The 21388-nt window shown below is 35.1% G+C and overlaps 1 protein-coding gene across 50 annotated transcripts in view; it reads right to left on the bottom strand.

The window, feature by feature from the left end:
* The window catches only part of LOC124157505 (Down syndrome cell adhesion molecule-like protein Dscam2), a 273890-nt gene that overhangs the window by 113080 nt on the left and 139422 nt on the right, over nucleotides 1-21388 (bottom strand). For 46 of the 50 annotated variants that reach the window (XM_046532267.1, XM_046532279.1, XM_046532276.1 and 43 more), the window contains 5 exons: nucleotides 18371-18552; nucleotides 15169-15423; nucleotides 12171-12315; nucleotides 10962-11224; nucleotides 8889-9050 (listed from right to left, as the gene is read on the bottom strand). In XM_046532267.1, the coding sequence (XP_046388223.1) occupies nucleotides 8889-9050; nucleotides 10962-11224; nucleotides 12171-12315; nucleotides 15169-15423; nucleotides 18371-18552 (1007 nt within the window). Of the gene's footprint in view, nucleotides 1-1567; nucleotides 1856-6105; nucleotides 6391-8888; nucleotides 9051-10961; nucleotides 11225-12170; nucleotides 12316-15168; nucleotides 15424-18370; nucleotides 18553-18931; nucleotides 19053-21388 lie in introns of all 50 variants that reach the window. The other 4 variants (XM_046532280.1, XM_046532249.1, XM_046532260.1 and 1 more) reach the window with 3 other exon arrangements.

Below are 21388 nucleotides of genomic sequence, written 5' to 3' on the forward strand. Positions count from 1 at the left end.
CAACTCATGAAACGAGGGTGGCAACTTTAAAATTTTTTTCATTTGACAATAGGGAGAAAATGGCTTGAATGGAGGAGACTTTTTTCATAGTTAATTTAACTTAACCTTTCATTTACCAAATTCTTTCAATTAGTTGGAATTTCTTATTTTGGTGATTGATCCTCTTTAAATAGCAGGTCGCCAACTGACATAATCAAAAGAAAAATTCCCAAAGCCACAACATTTCACCCCATTCCCACAAAATAAATTCAAAAGGGTGATTTTTACAGTAAGTGCACGCTGCCACTTGCTGGCTCAAGCTGTTACATTATTCGAAATTATAGAAATTAATTGAATGGATGTACTGACTATTAGTTCCATGATCAGTCTCTGCAAGATCAACAATTGATGATTCCTCAAAAATACAACAAAAGTGAAGATTCAACCAAAGTTGTTGGTGAAGATTTCAACTGGCGACAAAAGACTCCCCTAAGGACCTGCAACCCAACCTACAACAAAGTTGAAAAATATATTTCAACAACTTCTAAATGAAAAACAGCAATGCAACTTTAAGGGATTATGCCCATTTAAATTAAAAATCTTTCGAAAAATTCAAAATCAGAAGTTCCCAAAAATGTATCCACAAAGCCATTAATAACCCTAGAACTACATCACCAAATGAAGAAGCCACTTTCTTATGTTGGATAGCGAAGCCCCCAGCAAGAAGAGCATAGCATGGCAAGTACTCCAACATAAACCCCAATTTTCAATTACACTTCCTCAAGAAAGTGTGGAATTATATGTCTTCAAACTTTACAAATAATTACCTCAATGAGTTTAATTTAAAGACCTTGTCTACATACCCAATAGATATGGATGAAAAAAATCAACTACACAAGTAGCTTTCACTGAATGAGATACACTGTTAATCATTGAGGGTAATAATGTTGGGTAATTTGTTTCTACTGCCGTACAGATTCCTAAGTGTATACAGTGTTATTTCCTATTAACCATATATACTTCCAAATTTAATCAGAATAGCTAAAAATATTTTCACAAAGGCAACTTGCATTTCTAAGCATCCTTGAACCTATTTCTATCAGCCCATCACTATCCATCCATCACAGCATCTTCAACAATTCTTCATCATAAATGCCTAACTAGATCTCATTCTCATGAAGCCACATAACAGACAGGCATGAATACCTATTTCCTACATAAATGGATAAAAATACCCTCAAAATGTTGAAATTGATCAACTTGAATAAATCTTTAAGTAGTATATAATTATTCATGAAAAATATCACAACAAACTCTTCCATGAAGCTCGGTTTAAGTCAACGAATTTCATGAGTGAGGTACAAACATTAGGAGGCAGTATATTCTACCATACACAGCTGAGCATGCTTTTAATTTCATACATGCACATGCAGTCTAACATCAGACAAACAAGTCACAAATTCAGCTTTAAAAAGGGAAAAAAAGTGTTAGAGAATAAATAGCGTACACAGTAATGTTTTGATACATTAAACAAGATGCATTTTTGCACATGTCAGATCTGTTTAATAATATCTAAGTGAGAGGTTACCAGTGACAGCTAAATAGGCTGTGTATGAGGCTGAACCAGCTTTGTTTTCGGCAACACAGGTGTAGTTGCCCATGTGTTTCTCTTTCAGGAAGGGAATAGTGAGGATTGACCCTGAGTCCCCAAGTGGCACGGAAATGACTTCCATTGTTGCAGTGATAGGGTTTCCATTGAGATTCCAATGAACCTCCACAGGAGGATCCCCATCCACAATGGCACAGTGTACACTCACAGTTTGACCTGCATTTCTAGACTTCTCTCCGAAGGAAAATGGGAGGATCTCTGGCGGTACTGGTTAAAGGAAATATTTTGTGTGTGACCTAGTATGAACATAAAAGTGCAAGCCTCGCATTTGTGAAGGTGCTTGTGTGATAAAAGTAATGCATTTCAGAAATTCTACTGATTTTGCAACAATTATTACACAGACCACATGGAAAAAACTAAATGATAATGCTGTCTTATATTTGATTAATACAGCCACTATTGAGTGCTTACAACTAAGTTGAGATTTTAATTTAAAAAAAAAGGCAAGAGATGGAGAAAACCATTGACAACAAAATCTTATGCAGCAAACCACTGTTGTGTTTTTATTTGATAAATATTGGTCTCATACAACCCTTACTGATGAAAGTTGTTGGTTTCTTCGAAACCTTAAGTTGACAGAAAATGCAGATGTAAAGAAAAAGAAATACATAAATAGGAAAAGATTAAATAATTTTCAGGTAATAGTGAGTAGAAATGAAGGTAACAGCAACACACTGAAAGCATGAGAGATTTTGGATGAAGTGTCCCAGGTGTAAATACCCTCAATGTTTATTTTTTATGGAATATAAGTGCCATTATTATTATGAGAAATATGGCAGATACCTGAGTTGGACATCTGGATTTTAAACCATTTAAGATAATGCCGAGCAAGACATTTACTTTTAAGAATTGAAACTGAATGGATTAAAGGACACAGAATACCTTTCTGAAGTATTGAGATAGAATTGAATTAATATAAAATTAAGCCACGTATTGTGAGTTATCAGCATTGCATTGGAAGCAATAAATGAAAATTCGTGAAAATTCAGTCTTCTTTTTTATTTTAGAAGTAGGAGAAAAGTAAATAATATGAGAATCTAATTGTACAGCAATGTGTTACTTAATGGAACAGATTAACTTTTACTCTTCTGAATCAAACTACCAAGGGATTGTGCAACCACTAGGACAAAAAAAATCATAATTAGAAATCCTAGGAATGTACACATAATGAAGACCTACAATCAAATATCTGAGAAAAGATATACTACTCTGAAAAGATATATGCACTCCATAAGTAAAACTTTGTGTGGTCACGAAAGCATCTGCTGTGTCTCACATAAAACTATCTAGAATACAAAACGTATTTTACAGTGTCAGGAGTACGACCTGGAGATACTGAGAAATATTGTATTGGTCTAATATGACCAAATAGCCTCCAATGCCTTTAAACGTACACGGATATCCCTCAATTTACTGATATCAGTAGAGTCCACCAAGTATATGGGTGGTTTAGATTTTGCCCTGCATTAATGAAAATATTACCATAATCAATCAAAACCATTCTCAGAATAAATCCAGAGGGTCAGGTTTCTCCTTAACGGACAGGATCAACTTGCATTTCGTACTCAGATTTAAAAATTGAAGAGAGAACTATTTCCATCGGGCATTTTCCTCAAAAGCATCTTAACAGAAGTTTTTGTATAAACTGAAAGCTCATTCTATTAGTATTTCAATGGCCAAAACTCTAAAAATAAATACAGCAAAAAGATAAATGGATAAAGTAATGACAAAATCAATTAAAGGTCACCTCAATGCAAAAGAAAACACAACATTTGATTACCGATAGTCATGCCAAGGGTAATGTCACAGTTTGCTGCAATGACTACCTTTCACAATCAACAAGGATGATGCACTTGAAATGCCAGCAAGATTTTTAGCAGTGCACTTGTACTGTCCACTGTGTTGGGCACCAACTGATTCAATGAATAGACTACTGACTCTTGCACCCGTCTTGAAAGTGGATATGCCAGTTAGATGGGATATACTGGTATTATTCATTAACCAAGAGATGGTCATTGGATCATCTCCCTCAGATACCACACACGTGAGCTGAAATAACTGGCCAGCATTCAAAGGCTCAGGATTCATCAGGGGAAGAATGGAGGGCTTGACTGTAAAAGCATTTCAGATGGGATGTAACCCAATGCACATACTTCATTGAAGTATGTGTATTTATGGTTTTATGCATTTATGGTTTTAACACTCTAAGGGTAGCACATTTACTCATGTATGAACCAAGTCCTACTCATCATATTAAACGGCAACCATTATAACTTTGAGAAGTACGAAATATATTAAAACTACTTTGAGTTATAACAACTTATGGACTCTAAGACTGACAAATGCACACTATGCTATTCGTAAAGGATATTGTATCCAATAAGACAAATTATTTCAATGTCAATGGAAGCCAAAGGTATAAAATACTTCTACTAAGCCAGTATGTATCTCTACATAGCCTTTCAAAATTTTGAACTTATTTAATGATACAAATAAAAAACATTTTTCTTTATAAATTTGATTCACACCTGACATAGAGGTTAATCAAAACATAAATGATGTTAAGTCTCACGAGCACAAAGTGCCATTACTTATTACATGTTAAAAAAAGCCTGTACCACCAAACCTCATGCTCTGGTCCACTAGGCATAAAATGCTAATAATTTCCTCACTAGGCACATTAGTGCTAAAAATTGAACATTTCAATGAGCAATGAAGTATCAATGGTGAAAACAACCAATTTCTGGCCTAAAAATCTCAATTTGACTCCTGCAATATTCTCAAAACACTCCTGACATTACCTTTGCTCCCTAGCGACAAGAAGTTTGGACAAAAATATTAGAAATTATTTCCCTAGGCAAGTAAACTATTCAAAAAAATATACCATAGATTCATAGAAGATGCTATTTTCTAACAGAAAATGATTAGATTTTTGGCCTAAGGTCCTTATTTTAACTCAAAACAATCCTCTAATTACTTCCATTCCAAACTTCAAACTTCTAACCAGAAATATATGTCCACAGGCTCTCGGGTACACTGGGTTACAACCTCTATTTTGCCAATGTTTCAATGCTCCAGTTAAGTTGCGAGAAATGTTAGTGAAATTGAGATTGTAACCCGCTGCACCCAAGAACCAGCGGACCCATACAGTCACCAGGACAGACTGAAATCTTACATAGCTATCACGCCTTGAGTGCAATCATGGTCGCATTTTTACCCACTGATTTCTGTTTTTTTCCATCTACCACAAGAAGGAAATAATTATTAAAGCAGTGATTCCTCTTGAATTGCTTTAAAAGAATCTCAAATTTTCATTAACTTATTTTGGCACTAATACAATGGATCTTTCACATGCAGTTAAATAATTTTTGACCCTGCATATACTATCCCAGAAACTGATAAGTAGGGGAAGTATTTATTGTATTCAATAGCTTTAGGGTGCAACAGTAGTATTCTTGACAACTGTTCACTCTTTCCAATTACTTCTATGGACAAAAGCACAAAATTAATGCTGATACAACTAATATAGACGTTGAAGTGCAGAAGTAAATGCCATTAAAATCAAATTAGTATACTACGTTCCCTAAATTGGTATTATCCAACATAAAAATTGTTTATATTGTGGGAAAACCACTAAAGCAATATGTATTGGCCAGAGGCTTTCAAATTTGGAAAACAAAAGGTGATTTCATTCTGTGATCTAACTGGTGCATCTCACATACATAATCATTGAACATGAACCATGCTGAATTTTCTGGTTAAAAGAAAGCAGCTGAAAATGCACATTTAGAGACAGGATAAACTATGAGTGTGTCTTCTTTTGGGCAACTACAGAAGATGCATACAAATTTATAGAATAAATGGAATACAATTCCAAGAAGATGCACATTGCAGCCAGCACAAGTCAATATCCATTTCAAATCTTTTAGGATAACTAGAAACCTTTCTTGCCTTAATTAAAATATACGTAATGAGAGCATGATAAAAAAATTACGTTCCACTAAAACATTATGGTATCTTCGCTAATTCATTCAGCCCATGCTGGATGGATATATACAAAGGTGAATCATAGAGAGGAATATTTGAAAACAATGTCCTATATGATAAATGATGCAAACGATGAGTGTGCTATTTGGGTAGTTAATGGCATAGGTATGACCATCAATCAGGGTTAAAAACCAGGGCTCTATTGGCAGCAAAACTTTAACTACTGCCTTAAGAATTAAGGCACTAATATGTTATGTCTACTCTAATTATCTACATGCCCTCAGAAAGTAATCCTACAGCATACACCCCCTCATTTTATGTTAGTTTATTCTAAATTTTTAGATGTACCTCACCAGCTGGAAACCAACAGAAGAATTAGTTAATCGGAAATACAGTAAGAGGTGTGGTAAAGAGTCATCAAGAACAAATGGCACTTTGGTAAACTCTCTAAGTTCTGTCCTCTAGCATACCATTCACAACCAATTCAGCAGAGTAGGATGTCTCTCCAGCCCTGTTCCTTGCCACACAAGTGTAGATCCCCCTATGGCCAAGGCTAACTGAACTAATGGTGAGGATGTTAGCACTTTTGCCAAACATGGCAGTACTGATCCCCATGTGGGAAGAGAGCATTTCACCATGGAAATGCCAATTGATTGTTACAGGCTTATCCCCTTTAGAAACATAGCACTGCAGTTGAACACTCTCACCTGCATCTATTGGCCCATCAAAATGGAATGGGGTAATGTGTGGGGCAACTGAAACACCAACATACCTATTAATTTGAAGTTCAACGTCTTGGCTAAGTGATGCAATGATTAAGCCTTTAAAAATTATTAAACCTGGCACTTCATCTACTCAATGACGAAATTAGAAAAAAATTTGCAAACATCAATGGCAACACATAGCGTCAAAAAAGTTCAAGGGTAAAAGAATCACCAATCAACCATGCAAAATATTATTTAGCATTTAAACCTACCTGATGAGTGAAAAATCAAATCTGAAACAAAACCCTGCTCAACACAAATATCATTCCCCACAAAATATAATGAAATAAACACATTACTTTCAGGGCCACCATGTAAGTTCTAAAAATAGTTTTCTTAATATTACAGAAAAAATAAAACTTGATTCTTTATCACACACGACTTAGAACCTTCCAATTGGCTGACACTGCTCTGCAAATCTATAAACCCCATGAAAATATTCACTGATGCTTCAGCATAAATTATGTTTGAGGGAAAAAAATGTGCCCCTAAATATTTTCCCTTGTATTATTTCCAATAAAAATGGCCAATAAAAACCTGTAACATGTAGCCGTGGAACTCAGATCATACCAAAATTTATTTTGATTACTCCCCCATTCCCTGCCCTGATTTATTTGCTTACAAAAATGAACATTAAAATATTTCCCAAACAGAATACCCAAACTAATTTAAAATATCTCAAATGCCTTGTGAAAAACTGAATGTAGTCAGTGAGATTAAAATAAATTCAACAGCTAAAGGAATGCATTTCCTTTCAAAATTGGCAAACAACCAAAAATGTATTTCAATAAATTATTTGAAAGCATTGTAATATAATTTTATGGATACTTTATTTGTTCCATTTCAAAATGCTATAATTAAATAAATGCAGGGCAAAATAATTTGATTAAATAAGAATATCTTCTTCCCATTTCTAAAAATCGATAGTTTGAATGCACAAACCAAATTATTTTGTTAAATGTAGGGCAATTCTTGATGAACACCATACAATTCTTGATGCACACCATACAATTCATGATGCACACCATACAATTCTTGATGTGCACCATATTATACTAAAAAAAACTGCACCAAATACAAGAAATTTAAAATACCCTTCCAATTCAATAATATTTTTTTCATTTAAAATATTATTTAGTATTTAAACCTACCTGATGAAGGAGAAATCAAATCTGAAACAAAACCCTGTTTTACATGAATATGATTCCCCACACAATATTTAAAAAATTGAAGTCTTTGAATCCCACATTCAAACATTTAAGACAACTTTTTGGCAAAAATAATTTAAAAATTATGAACCTGAAAAAGAAAAACAATAAAAGCGCTTCTCCCAAACTATGTTGCAGTCAAATACATTTTACTGAGATTGGCATTATGTTGATTCTGAAAGTTAAATATTTCATTAAGTCTTGTACCAGACGTGAAAAGTCAAAATTACAGACTGGAGCTTCTTTACCAAATTGAAGAACCCTAGAAATGGAATCTACCATTTCTTAGCATAGATGAATTTCAGAGCAACATTAAAAAGCTTTCAAATAAAATTTTAATTATGCATTATCAGACCAATAACATATTTTTTCCTTTAACCAAAATTCAAAGTATGAATCCCATTAATTCTGAAACACGGAATATGTTTAATTTTTTGCTGACATTTATTTCATCGGTACTGACTAAAGCAAAAATTCTGCTGCCAAAAATTTTAGAGCAAAACATTTTCATGTCCTAAGTAATGGTAATATTTTGAAAACATAGGACAACAAAAACAATAAATAAGAGTAAATTTTACACCCACTAGTCTGACTTTTATAAAATGCCCTCGACAATCATCAGTGAATCAAAGATATGATGGCATGTACAAATAGTTTGCTGCAACATACTTTCTCCTTCACTCATAGAGAAATAAAACTGAATGTTTCATTTAGCTCATAAGGAAAGACTATCCTTTGAGGTTTCATGCACAAAAAATATGGTATTGATTTCATTAGTTAATTCTACAAGTTTTACTATTACGATTCCGCAAAATTAACATTTTTATAGAAGAAACCTATGACATTACAAAAGAATTTAATTGAGTTCTACTACAATTTGATTACGTATAAGTATAAATCATTCCTTCAGGCCTAGATAGGTGAGGATAAAACTAAGCCCAGAATATGAAATAGAGGAGTTAATTTCAAATATACAGAGTAGTGGGGGCCAGTTACATTCTTTGTTCCACTTTGTATTGAAAGAATTTTATTAGAGATATTGTTCAGACTTCACCTAGTTTTGAACCAAGGGCCCTTTGCTTAGCAGCTTCAAACCTACTAAGCCACAAGGACCCCTCAGAGTATTAGATATAACAGTCAGATACTCGTGGGAGCAAAATTTTTATCAACCTCGTATACATATTCCGAATTTCAAATTTAGTAAGCATAGAAATGAAATGACCATGACCTAAAAAGGAAATGTTCAATGGTGATAGAATATAATAAACCGATGAAACTTACCCATGACTTGCACTTCAAGAGTTCCACGAGCACTATAACCTTGAGCATTTCGAGCTACGCAAGTGTAAACAGCCTGGTCGGACAGCCTTTCAACATTATCGATGATCAGTGTTCCATTGGGAAATACTTTTTGCTTTCCATTAATGGGAAGTACTCGCCCATCTGCAGGAATATAAAAAAAAATTATTCAGAGAAAATAGCAATATGATTGAAAACAGTAATACCACTAAAAAAATACATTAAGTCCTTGACATATAAACAACATGTGTTCCGAGACCTTGTTCAAGTTGAAAAACCTAGGCCAGGCATCAAAAAGTGTAGTTATTGTACTGCATGCAGCACACCATAACCATTTCATGTTAACTTATGATCGTCATGAACTGTCCAAGATGCACCTGTGACATGGCTGGAGTTGGAAAAAATTTTGCTGCCCAGGGGAAGCAACAACAGGCGAAGTGCTGAACATTTCCTGACTTTACAACAATTGACTGGATATTTTAGATTAATAATTTTAAAAAATTCACTACATGCATCTTCATGCTGGTTTTTTGCCATGGTTATGAGGGTCATTTCATAATTCCGTGACTTTAGGAATTTCCCGCATCATAACTATAGATACAACAATAGTTGGTTGCCATCAATTAGTGAACAGCTGAGAAATTTGGAGCTAGATCAGTCATTATGTTTTCATTTGACAGCCATTTAATGCAGACCTTGTGAGCTTTAACGAAAATGGAAAAATGTGAATTTCATGTGCTAACTAAACATTACTTCTTGTATAAAAAGTTTGCCACCTTAACCAAGGAAATACTTGACAAATATCATGGAAACTCTGCACTACCAATTCAACTTTGAAGAAGAGGCTTACTGAATTCCAGGTATGGTTGTAGCCGCACAATTTATGTCGAACGTTCAGGATGCCCAAAAGAGCTCATCGCACTAGAAACTGTCGATAAAACCGATGGAATGATCCTGGATGATCAAAGAATGATAGTGCGTGATAAGACTCATACTGTAGGCATCTCAAATGAGTGGGTACATCACATTTTACCTGAATATTTGGACATGAAAAAGCTTTCTGTGCCATGTGTGTTGCGATAGCTCACACTCGAGCATAAGCACAACCGTACAAACACTTCAAAAGAGTGCTTGGCGACGTTCAGTCACAATTCAAATGAGTTAATGAGCCCTTTTGTAACCCTGGATGAAACATAGATCCACCACAATACACCAGAAACCAAAGAACATTCAAGACCATTGGTTCCTGCAAGTGAACATGTACCAAAGAAGGCTAAGGTGGGCCTGTCGGCCAGCAAGGTCATGGCCACAGTTTATTTGGTTGCATCAAAATTACTTGAGCCCGTAAAATCTTTCTTTCATTGGCACTACTGTGTTTTCCCCACTCTTAAGGAATGAGCTCCCCACCCATGGTCTTTCTCTCCCTCCTATTTACCCTCCATCTGTCTCTCTTTCTCTCTGTCCCTCTCCAATCAGACTTATCTGACCTAAGGAGTACAGGCACTTGTCATAGACTGCAGGGATGTCTAAATGCTATTAGTAATGGAAGAGCCAGACTTCACCCCTCTGGAATTACGACAGGCATAAAGAGGAATACAAAAGAAACCCACGAAATTCCTGTGGAAAATACACTGCCAACGTTACCACTCACAGGCATAGAGTTTCTCCTGATATCCACGACCATGTCGTGAACTACCTAACACTTCCTTACAATCTGATTGACAATTCTAATTAATAGCAATTAGGAGGAGAGTGTGCTCTTAATAAACAAAGAAATTAATTCATTGCTCCAACAAAAACATGCAAACCCAGAAGGAGATTGAAACAAGTGAATACAATTAGATGGGGTACACTGAACATCTTGCTGACCCCGTCTATCACCATCAATGGCCTTTTCAATCAGCTAGTTTTCTAAGAAAATTCATTAGAAAAAGTACCATAAAAGGTACATGGCATACTCGATTCTTTGTACAGCTCAACGTCTAGGCACTGAGGAAGCTTTCGACCAGATAATAATGCTTCCTTAATAAAATAAGCTCACTTAAATTTACTTGCCTCTTTCCCATACAATGGTCTCAATTGGATATCCAGCAACAGGACAGGTAACCACAAGAGTTTCACCAGCCACAATAGATCTCTTATCCATAGGCCGAACAAATGGTAGTCCATAAACATTAACTTTCGCCATGTGCTCAGCTGAACCAACTTTGGATGATGCAATGCACTTGTATAATCCTCCATCGTTAGTATGGATAGATGAGATATTCAAGTGTGATACTACATCACCATTTACAGTAACATACTGGCCAACTTGTAATCTGAAATAAAAAATATATAATTAAATTACTATATGTATAAGTGTGAAATTAAAATAAAATAAAGAAATAAAATACATTTCTGGTACAAAAAAATTACATGTGACTACTAATGCCTGTACAAACTAAATCAATTATGAAATAGCTGCATTTACATACCAAAAATTGGGATAAGGATAAATTTGCTCAAAAAAATTGCTTAAAGAAAAATGCTTCCAAGATTCTTTATCAACTATTTACCTAAAGTCACTCTCCACTTATAGTGTAAAGTAAATCAAATGAGAAAATCATTGAAGAATTAGTGATTTTGCACATATTCATCAGAGTAAATTAGTGACAATACACGGTTATCAATGGAAGGTACCAAAAAGGGATGACAGAAAAATCAATTATTTGCGGCATTAATTGGAGAAATTGCTCCATGTTGACATGAAAAACTAGAATTTGAGTAATATATTTTCAAACATTTTTAACAAAGTCACTTTAAAATTATACATGTGAAATTAACAAAGTTTTTCAACATTCATGTTTTACATTTCAACATGACTGGGAAAGGTATTTCCTGTTCAGGGACCGATTGAATGACTTTTCTTGAATTTAGAGTCTGGGGTCAGAATGAAAAAAACTTTTGCATCAAAGAAAACTATTCTCAAGAGCTTGAAAACATACATCATCCCATTTACATACTGGAATTGATTTTTTTGTTTTGTAACTATCTTTCGACTCCTGGGAGAGATATTTTCATTCTTTAAGATAGAGAGAGTAAAAAGGACATATGGCCTGACAGCTGAAGCCCAACATGTATAAGAATAAAATCCCAGAAATCACAAAAATCTATTTTATTACCATAATCTTATTTCAAGCTCCTGAACAGATGGAACCATGTATACAAAAAAGAATCATATCCACCTACACCTAAATTAAAGAAAAACATCACAGTATAAAATACCTTTCACTGTTAGAAAGTTTCTTTCCATCTAATTCCCAGGTTATTTCAGGAGTGGGATTCCCAGAAGCGACACATTTCAGGAAGACAGATGGTCCAGTCTGCAGAGTGTTTTCTTCAAATGTTTGGCGAAACTGCGGAGGTTCAACTGAAATAAATTCAATCATACGCACATAATAGATAGCTAAGAAAGCAGTACATACATGTCAACTACATTTAGATCACAAAGAGTTATTGTAATTAGGCATTCAGCTTTCAATGGAATGAGAGATGTAAATATTGACAGGAAGGCAAAAACGACAGCAAAAATGACTGTGATATTCAGAAAATAATTCCTGCATTAACATTTTTACAGTAATTGCCATTGGTGTAAGAGCTACGTAGAGGACTTATTGAAGAATAAATCATTTCCTCGGAAATAATTTTTTATTGAATTGACAAATGCAAGGGCTGTTGGTAGGAATGGACTCAACCAAGTAGAACTAGAGCTTCTACACCTTGGCCACAAGTTTTCGACATTCAGAGTAATGGAAAAAACGAAAAAAAGTGATCAAGGATTTAAAATTTAGGGCATTGCATAATAAAATAAATGTAATATTAAAATTTATTGCAAAACGGCAAGGACTGGTCTTATGTGGTAAACACGCTGATCTAGCTCAGTTGTGCATAGTGATACTTCTCCATCTGATGACCACTTTCTTTCACAAAGGCACACTTTATAGTATGGAATCATCCATGGCATGCAGTTAATGCAACATCCTAAAGTAAGGCAATATTGTCCAAAGGTGGTATTTGGTGGTCGATCATTCAAAACTTACTTATTCAATCATTTTTATTGAAATAGTTAGCTTCAATAACTTCTAGAGATGCTCAGATTGGATACTTCGGATCCAAATATCCACCGATATTGCCCTTCATTGGATACTTCTGATCCGAATTCACTGATGTATCGAATCTAGATCTGAAATTTTAAATTTATGCTTCAGTGAATGCAGCATCCCATTCAAGGGAGTGGTAAGAGTTCCGATCCAACCTTTGCATGCACCATTGAACTGTGATGCTTGTCCTGCTCATGAACCATTTTGTTTAACAGGGTAATGCAACAGATCTTCTGCAGCAGAAAATTTTACGGCAAAATACGACAAGCACATAGTGTGACTCTTACAAAGAGATTGAACAACCACCAGGAGAAACTCAACGCCATAGGATAATAACCACGTCAAAAGTGACAACATTGCAGATTTAAAAAAAACTTCCTCAGCCCACCATCACCTCGTGCCTCCAAGGTTTTTTTCCTTTCCGAGACAACACAGTCCATAAATCATTATCTTCTAAGGAAAATATCAAGTTACAAAAGAAAAATAGAAGTGTGTTTCATCCGCACCCCATCCCACCAACAGACCTTTTTCATCTTACTATCTTCAATTCTCTGTTTCTAAGGAACAAATGCTGGGTGAGTGACTTACTGGACCCGAAGATGTCTCGATAGTTTTCGGCAATTGGATGACTTGCACAAGATTCAAAAAAGAATGACACCAAACGCGCCACATTTCTAGCATGTTTAGGTTTTTTAAGCTCAAATTGATTGAAACAAAGTATTTTCATTTTACAACAAAACTATACCAACATTCAACATTGTCCAAGCAGCACAATTTTCAAAGAAACAGGCATGGCATCAGAACCGTCAAACAAGAAGATATGGCCCAGAAATGCCAACTGTACATATCACATAGGTTGCCCGGCTTCGCTTTGAAGGCAACGATGTCACAAAATAGCAAGATCTAACATGTTTGCCTTTGACTCCCTCATTCGTAGTGTCATTGATTAAAAGACAGAGGGATCGCTTGCTTCCCCTCCACCTCTCGTTCACAAGCTTCTGCTAACCACCCCTTCCTCTAGCTGAGCAGTCGTCTCGTTCTGTTACCGCAACTCGTTGCAACCTGATGCCACTGTTGTTCTAAATATTGTTAATTGTGTTGTAGATTGCACAGTTTCAATGTAATTTAATTATATACTGACAAAAAATCTTTCATTGTGTAAAACATTTTTATTGACATAAAGAGAACCATGTGCGTGCATGGTGACGTGAAACTATCGCGAGGAAGTGCAAAATCCACCTCATCACAACTGAAGCAGTTGTGGGTGAAACACATGTCAGTATGCGATGGGAAAGTGAAAAAATTCAGGGGAAACTTACGTGTGGAATATCGAAATTCAGTCAACGCTTTATCTAAAGATTGAAACCTATTTTCATTTCCAAACACAAGTGTAACAGTTTACATCCTGAGCATTTAAAGATTTTATCGTTTTTAAAAAATAATTTGAAACTTATAAAAATGATTTTTAATCAGTAAAAATATTAAAAATTGAATGTAAATCTAAATAGATTTCCATTGATTGCATTTACCCAGAAGAAAATTGAATAATTACTTCGTTTTATAGCAGACAATTGAAAATGCATTAGGATCCAAAAATATCTGAAGATCCAGCTACGAAAATCAAGGATCCGATCCGGATCCAAAAAAATCCTGGATTCGTCCATCCCTAATAACTTCTACAATCCAACAAGAAACATAAATAATCTCCTGAATAGATATTAAGGTAGAAATTGACCGAGTAAATTCCATAACAATGGCAAATAATCTCTACTGGTGTACCCTTTTTGTTTGATTCACTACCACCCAATGTAAGTTTAATTCATTAACAGTGTCTGGCTATGATGATGAAACATTGTTGAGATTGCTTCTAACTTCATATTAAGAGACCTACAGCAAAATGTAAACACAAAAAAGCCAAATCGATTGGTGAAGATTGATAAGTTAAGTCCGTGATGGTAAACGCCAAACGTCGAGTCAGCTCACTTACTCTTTTCAGATTTGTCTGAGCGCAGAATGATCTGAGATCAGTAAGTAAATAGAGTGAATGTCAATAACATGGCTGGGATATAGTTCTGGAAAATCTACAGAAAATGAAACCATCTTATATAAAGGAAAAAACTTACATCTTCCACCCAATTTTAATTCAGCACTGGCCTGAGCACTCTCTTGGTCATTTCGCACAAAGCACTGATACATTCCCTTATCTTCTTTCTTGACAGAATCTATCCTCAGAACTGCATCTTCATGGTTCAGTGATCTCCCATCCTTAAGCCATCCAATAGTTTTGATAGGGTTGCCTTCAAAATTACAAGTAAATACAGCTGGACGGCCAAAATCCACAGTTTGGGTTTGAGGTTCAACAACCGCTGCCAAGGGAGCTGAAAAGAGAAATGAATAACTAAATACTTTTCCGATCCTTAGATTCAGATTTAATTTTAAACACCAGCCACATAAAAAGAAACTAATTTAAATAAATGAATTATTCAGTGATATGATTTGACAATGTGATTTGATCTAAGACAACAATTACGTCAAAAGCTACAGGTTTGCTGTGCTTCAAATTCAATTAACTCTAGAAATTGAATTGAATGTTAAAGACCTCTTCCTTTGTATTAGTATATGATGAACTATTTTAAAACTTGATGCATATGCATAATAGTAATAGTCATGAACTCAGTAATTACTATATTGACCTTGATGGTAATGATAGGATTTACAATAGAGTAATATCTCATAGATATTTTTAACAATTGTACACAAATGAACGTTAATTAAAAATTATAAGAATCAAGTATTTTGTAGGTCAAATGTAAAATCTTGATATTGTGAATGTCCAAAATAACTATCATAATTGCTGTTAGTGCTTCCAAGACTGCTTAACTACTTCCAAATTCAAAAGTTGATATTATGGAAACATTAGGTTTTAAATTAACTAAAAAACATTTTCTTTTGTTTAGATGATACGATTCCTAGAAGTACCCAGTCAACACAGTTTTCGTAATGAGGTCTTATATGAACTCATACGTTGGACTCCTTTAAGATTCCACATTAAGAGACATGAAAGGGCCTTTAAGACCTCACACTTCATGAGGTCACATGAATGATGTCTTAAAGACCGCATACTTCATAAAGTCTTGAAGACCTCACACTTAATAGGGTCTTCAAGATCTCACACACATGAGGCCTGAAAAATCAAGTCATGTATATGTTAATGAATTATAATTTCAATCGTAATTATATATTTTTGCGTGTATAATATTTTTTCTTCCTTCAATTAACTCTTTATATTAAGAGATGGGTTCGTAAACTTCTCCCTCCGATTCTATTAAATAAGCTGACACTTCCACTTTCCGCTAGGTCCGCCATTGTGTTGTCGTGTTATTCTACTGCCTTGAGCTCAGACGTCTAGTTTATGATTAATATCGTGTGTACTCCATGGCCTAGTTCTTGCTCGTGTTTTTCCTTGTGTCTACGAACGTGAATCAGGATTCCATCGGATCTGAGATCGGCACGAACCTTGTGGACATCATGATGTGTTACGTGCACGGAGACTTGGAAGGTAAGTTTCAATGATTTTATGTGTACGATTCTTTATCCACTTGTTAATGAGAAAATCCATTAATTATGCTATTTTCCAAGCTGGTTAAGTTCTTGCTTATCATTGAGTATCGGTAAATATTCATGTAAAATTTTTAGGTGGAACACGTTATGTAACGTGCCTTTGTTGTTGTTCATGTTTCATTTCATTCATTCATCGTGTCCTTATAAATTTGCTGTTATTGCATTTTAAATTATCTCCGCTAATATACACTATCTCGATCATATCTAGTACGTGTTCAAGCAGTGTTTTTATTATCTCGGGTTCACAAAACAGTTTTCCCTAAGATCATTGAAGTTTATAAACTTCTCAGTTCTCAAAATCATGACGTAAACAAACAAAAGTGCTAACCGATTTATAATTTGCTTGATTTCACTTCGTAATGTAACTTATGGAACGATAAAGCATGGAAATAACGTTCACCATGTATTTAAGTTAACTTCTAAGTGCATTCTAATGCAAGAGGAATGTAATTAAGTGTAAGAGTTAATCAAAAGTAGTTCACTAATTCGGTTACTCCTAAAATTAACCAAGTTAAAACAGTCATCTTCGGTGCTAAAACCGGCCCTGGGAGTATTTAGGGATTGCTAATGAGATAATTGTCTTTATCAGGTTTATTTGATGTTCATGTTATCAATTATAACTCTCAACAAACTTAAGTTCAATGTTTTTTTCAGCCTCTGTTATGAAATGGAACCCGACATCAGCAAGTAGTGTCGTCTTGGAGAGAGTGGAGAGGCAGTGGCTGTATCAAGCGGAGACCGCGTAAAGTATGCAGAGAGGAAGAATTCAAAAACTCGTGATATTTGTTTATTGACTTAAAATTATGAAGAATAAATTTATAAATGTCATGAAGTTGTCTATTCCATTTTGTTTTTCTGCCTTATTTCCACCTATGGTTCTCATTTAATGTATTATTTTGCTTTACTTTAATTGGATACGTCGGGTACTTATGTCATCGGAGAGTTTTCTTAAATAAAGGTGCGTAAAGTATTTTGAAATCTTAATTAATGGGCTGGTAGGGGCCCCGGCGTTACTGTAGGCTATTTCAAAGCCATCTATTGGAACTATTACGAAGTGGGTAATTTTTCTGGTTCTCCAGGTAGTTCCATTATCACACACGTGGAGGCGCCACATTTGCGCCTATATCATATTGGAACTGTTATAGGAGTCCTATAAGACCTCTTGTATGAGCTCCTTCAGAGTCGTGTGAGACCGCGAAAAGAATTCCTATACGAGTGCATATGACCTCACGAAGACATCATCATGAGGCCATTTGGAACTCTTTTGTAGGAGTCCTACAAATTCGTCAGACTTCTTTATGACCTCATGCATGAGTCATACGTGTTTACTGGGTAGTGAGAAAGAATTTTCTCTTTAACTAACACTTTCAAGTGCTCAGAACATGATTGACTGTTAATAATCATCTCAAGGAGGAGGAGGGTGGCTATAATATGTACATGCAATGAGCGAAAACTTCTCAACTAGAATAGTGAACATCTATGGAATAGTAGGATGCCAAACTAGATTTTGGGCTCGTGGGAATATTGTACAAAAAGAGCAAAGCAGGAAAATTAGTTTAACTGCTTAAGCTGAACCAATGTGATATTCATTATTACAGGCTCGAATGTCACATAATTTAGGTCAGTGGCTCAAATTATTTCTTGTGGATTTCATCCAGCATAGAGGTGTTCAAAATTAATGTGAACAGTAGCCAAGTAACATACCTGTAACAGTTAGCACCGTTTCCACACTTTCTCCTCCAACTGAATTATTAACAACACACAGGTATTTTCCAGAGTCATCAACGTGAGCTTCTTTGATAATCAATGTTCCACTGACTTGTTTCACTCTATCATTCAGTGCCACAGCTTGCTTCCGAGTGGTACCATCGATGAATTTATACCACCTGTGTAGGAGATAGAAAAGAACAAACCGGGTTCTTGCATGCAAATTTGTCATACAATTAAACTTATATTTATAATTTAACTTGACATATTCAAACCCTTTGAAAAATTTTATGACTGAAAAATGATGATGCATGACTTTTGATTCAAAATGAAAAAGCTTTTACCAGATTTTTAGCAGTTTTTTTTTCAAAGACTAGAAACAGAAACCAACAGTAGAGACGAGCATTTTAAACAAACAGACACTGTCTCAGTAATTTACAGACACCTGTAGTCAAATAAACAATTCACATGACCTCTTCTAACTATTTCCCAATAATATGAACAAAATTGGTGGAACAAAATGTGCTGCTGATAATTTCTCAGCTTTAATCTCCTTACCTATACATTGGGACTGGGAATGCTTGTACAGGACACAAAGCTACTATCGTATCTTTCTGACTTATTTCTTTTACCTCAATTGTTTTACTTGTCACCCTTGGTCGTACAGCACCATTTGGCTCTGAAAGACATGATATTTGCAACTCCTCTTAATTTGAGGTGAATTCATGCACAAGGATCAAAATTACACTGGTATCTTCATGAACTCCATTACAAATTATATAAATGTAATCATTCATGCAGGTGAATTGGAGCCATTGTGAGTAACTTCAGAAATCCTATACGCCAACACATTAAGTTGGTATAGCTGCCCTCAAGAGAAACCATTTGCATTTGAAGTAGCTGACTGATTTCCCAATATTTTTCTCATTAAAAAAACTGCAGCAAAATTTTTCACCTCACTGAAGAAAATGTTTCCAACTGTGATGCTTGGCTTTCACTCAAGTAAAAATCTTGCTTAAAATCTCATAATCGAAGTTAAGTACATTCAAAAATATATTTTCACAAATGAAATGTCACTTCAAGTTCCACAACATTTAATACAAGGCGTACCGTATAACTTTAAATTTAAATATTTTAACCTCTGACAACTGTAAACTAATTATAAATAACTATGAGGGTATCTGTGCATCACATACCACTACACTAGGAAAAAGCAAAGCTATTCAGCAATTTAAAGCACACCATTCAAGACACCAAGCAACTTAAGCACAGGTTAACACAACATAAAAATATAAAAATAGAGGAGAACATGCACAAATGGAATTTTAATCCTTGAACAAGCAATCTTTCCTCAAACAACACAAATATAGGTACTTGCCTGAAGAGAGGGACAGGGTAGCCTTGACTCAAACAGACAACAGCCCCATCTTTCCCACCACTCAAGACTCGCTCTTGTAGCCTGCCTCCTGAGAGTTTTGGTGCCACGCTACTCGTAGGTTCTACATGCAATATCATATGAAAATCACTCTTCATAGGCAGGCAGACAATTGAAGATTTGACATAAAGTCACCAGCTCATAATATAGTTAATAATTGAGTCTACATTTACATAAGTATTTTTCAAATTAATAACTCCTTTATTAAAATTAACTTGTAGGACAAATGTATGAACAGCCATGCTTTGGATTATGAAAAACACACCCAGGTAGGATTAGAACCAGTGTCGGCAAGATATTACTCTCCACCACCACTGAGGCTGCCCAGGTACTTATAGAGTGGGCCAAGTCAATGGTGTACGTCAAAGAAAAAAAATACTTTGTACCATACTCTCAAATGTGAATTATGCCTGTTTATAACAATTTTATCTTTTAGCGTGATTAAGAATTGATAAAAACTTACTGTTTGATTTTAAACTAACAATAAGATTCCATTTTGATAGCAGTGTACTTTCTGCCAACTAAATTACTATCATTACGATATTTTTATTATTAATCTACCAATTGAGAAAATAGCAATATGTGTGTAAAACAAATATTTGTCGGCAATTTTGGTGATTAGGTCATCAAGCTGAGCAATGTCCCGATGGCAATAACTTAAAGATAGTACACATATCATCTTTAATGGCAGAAATAAGTATAAATTGATATCACATCAGGGCACAGCTACACAGCTTAACACCACGATCATCCAAAACATATCAACAAAAATTCTTCCCAGAAACAAAAATAACATCTAACACCAAAGTTTTACCAGCACTCACAAGGAGTATGGCACAAAGCATTTTAAAAATCAAATCAGATCTACGTATTTAGATTTAGGAATTAAAGAAAAATCTAACCGATACTAACACATTTAGAAACATCTGGTAGAAGGAAATTGATTATTCACATGAGCTGGGAGCTCTGAGGCACTTGGCTCACTGACGCTAGAGTTAAGCTGCATAAGCAATGCAACAAATTGCATTATTTTTCACTGACTACTAAAGGTTATCTTTTGAGTGATAAAAGGTTTGCTCTTTCTAAATGGATTGCCAAAAGCTCAGAAGAAACAAAGTTCGCCCACTATAGGGTCAGGATTGAATGTAGCAGTGAAGAGTAACTATTGGGTATTTCAATCCAGGGGCTAAAGGCTAAGGTTCCCCTATCTAGACTGTCCTTGACTAACTGAAATGACTGCCCTTCTCCCCTCTTAAGGAGACCACGAGAATGGAGTTCAGGAGATTTACAAAGGTATTTTACTTGCTTCACCCCTTTACACAGGAAAAGGGACTAGCTACAATATCACATTTTCAGGAAATACAAAAAAAAACTTGTGGGCCACCAGCTACAACTGAAAAGTATTCCTACTCTGGGTGCTAAACTTAGAGCTGAAATGTTTATCACTGAAAACTAATAAGAGTTCTTCATTGTGTTGAAATTTCTCAACAACACACCCTGTATCCGAATAGGGAGAAATGGATGGCTGCAGTATCAGTACCTGCAGTACAAATCTTAGGATTACAAAACTATGTATACAC

This window comes from Ischnura elegans, chromosome 4 (genome assembly GCF_921293095.1).
Source record: "Ischnura elegans chromosome 4, ioIscEleg1.1, whole genome shotgun sequence".
Lineage (NCBI taxonomy): Eukaryota > Metazoa > Arthropoda > Insecta > Odonata > Coenagrionidae > Ischnura > Ischnura elegans.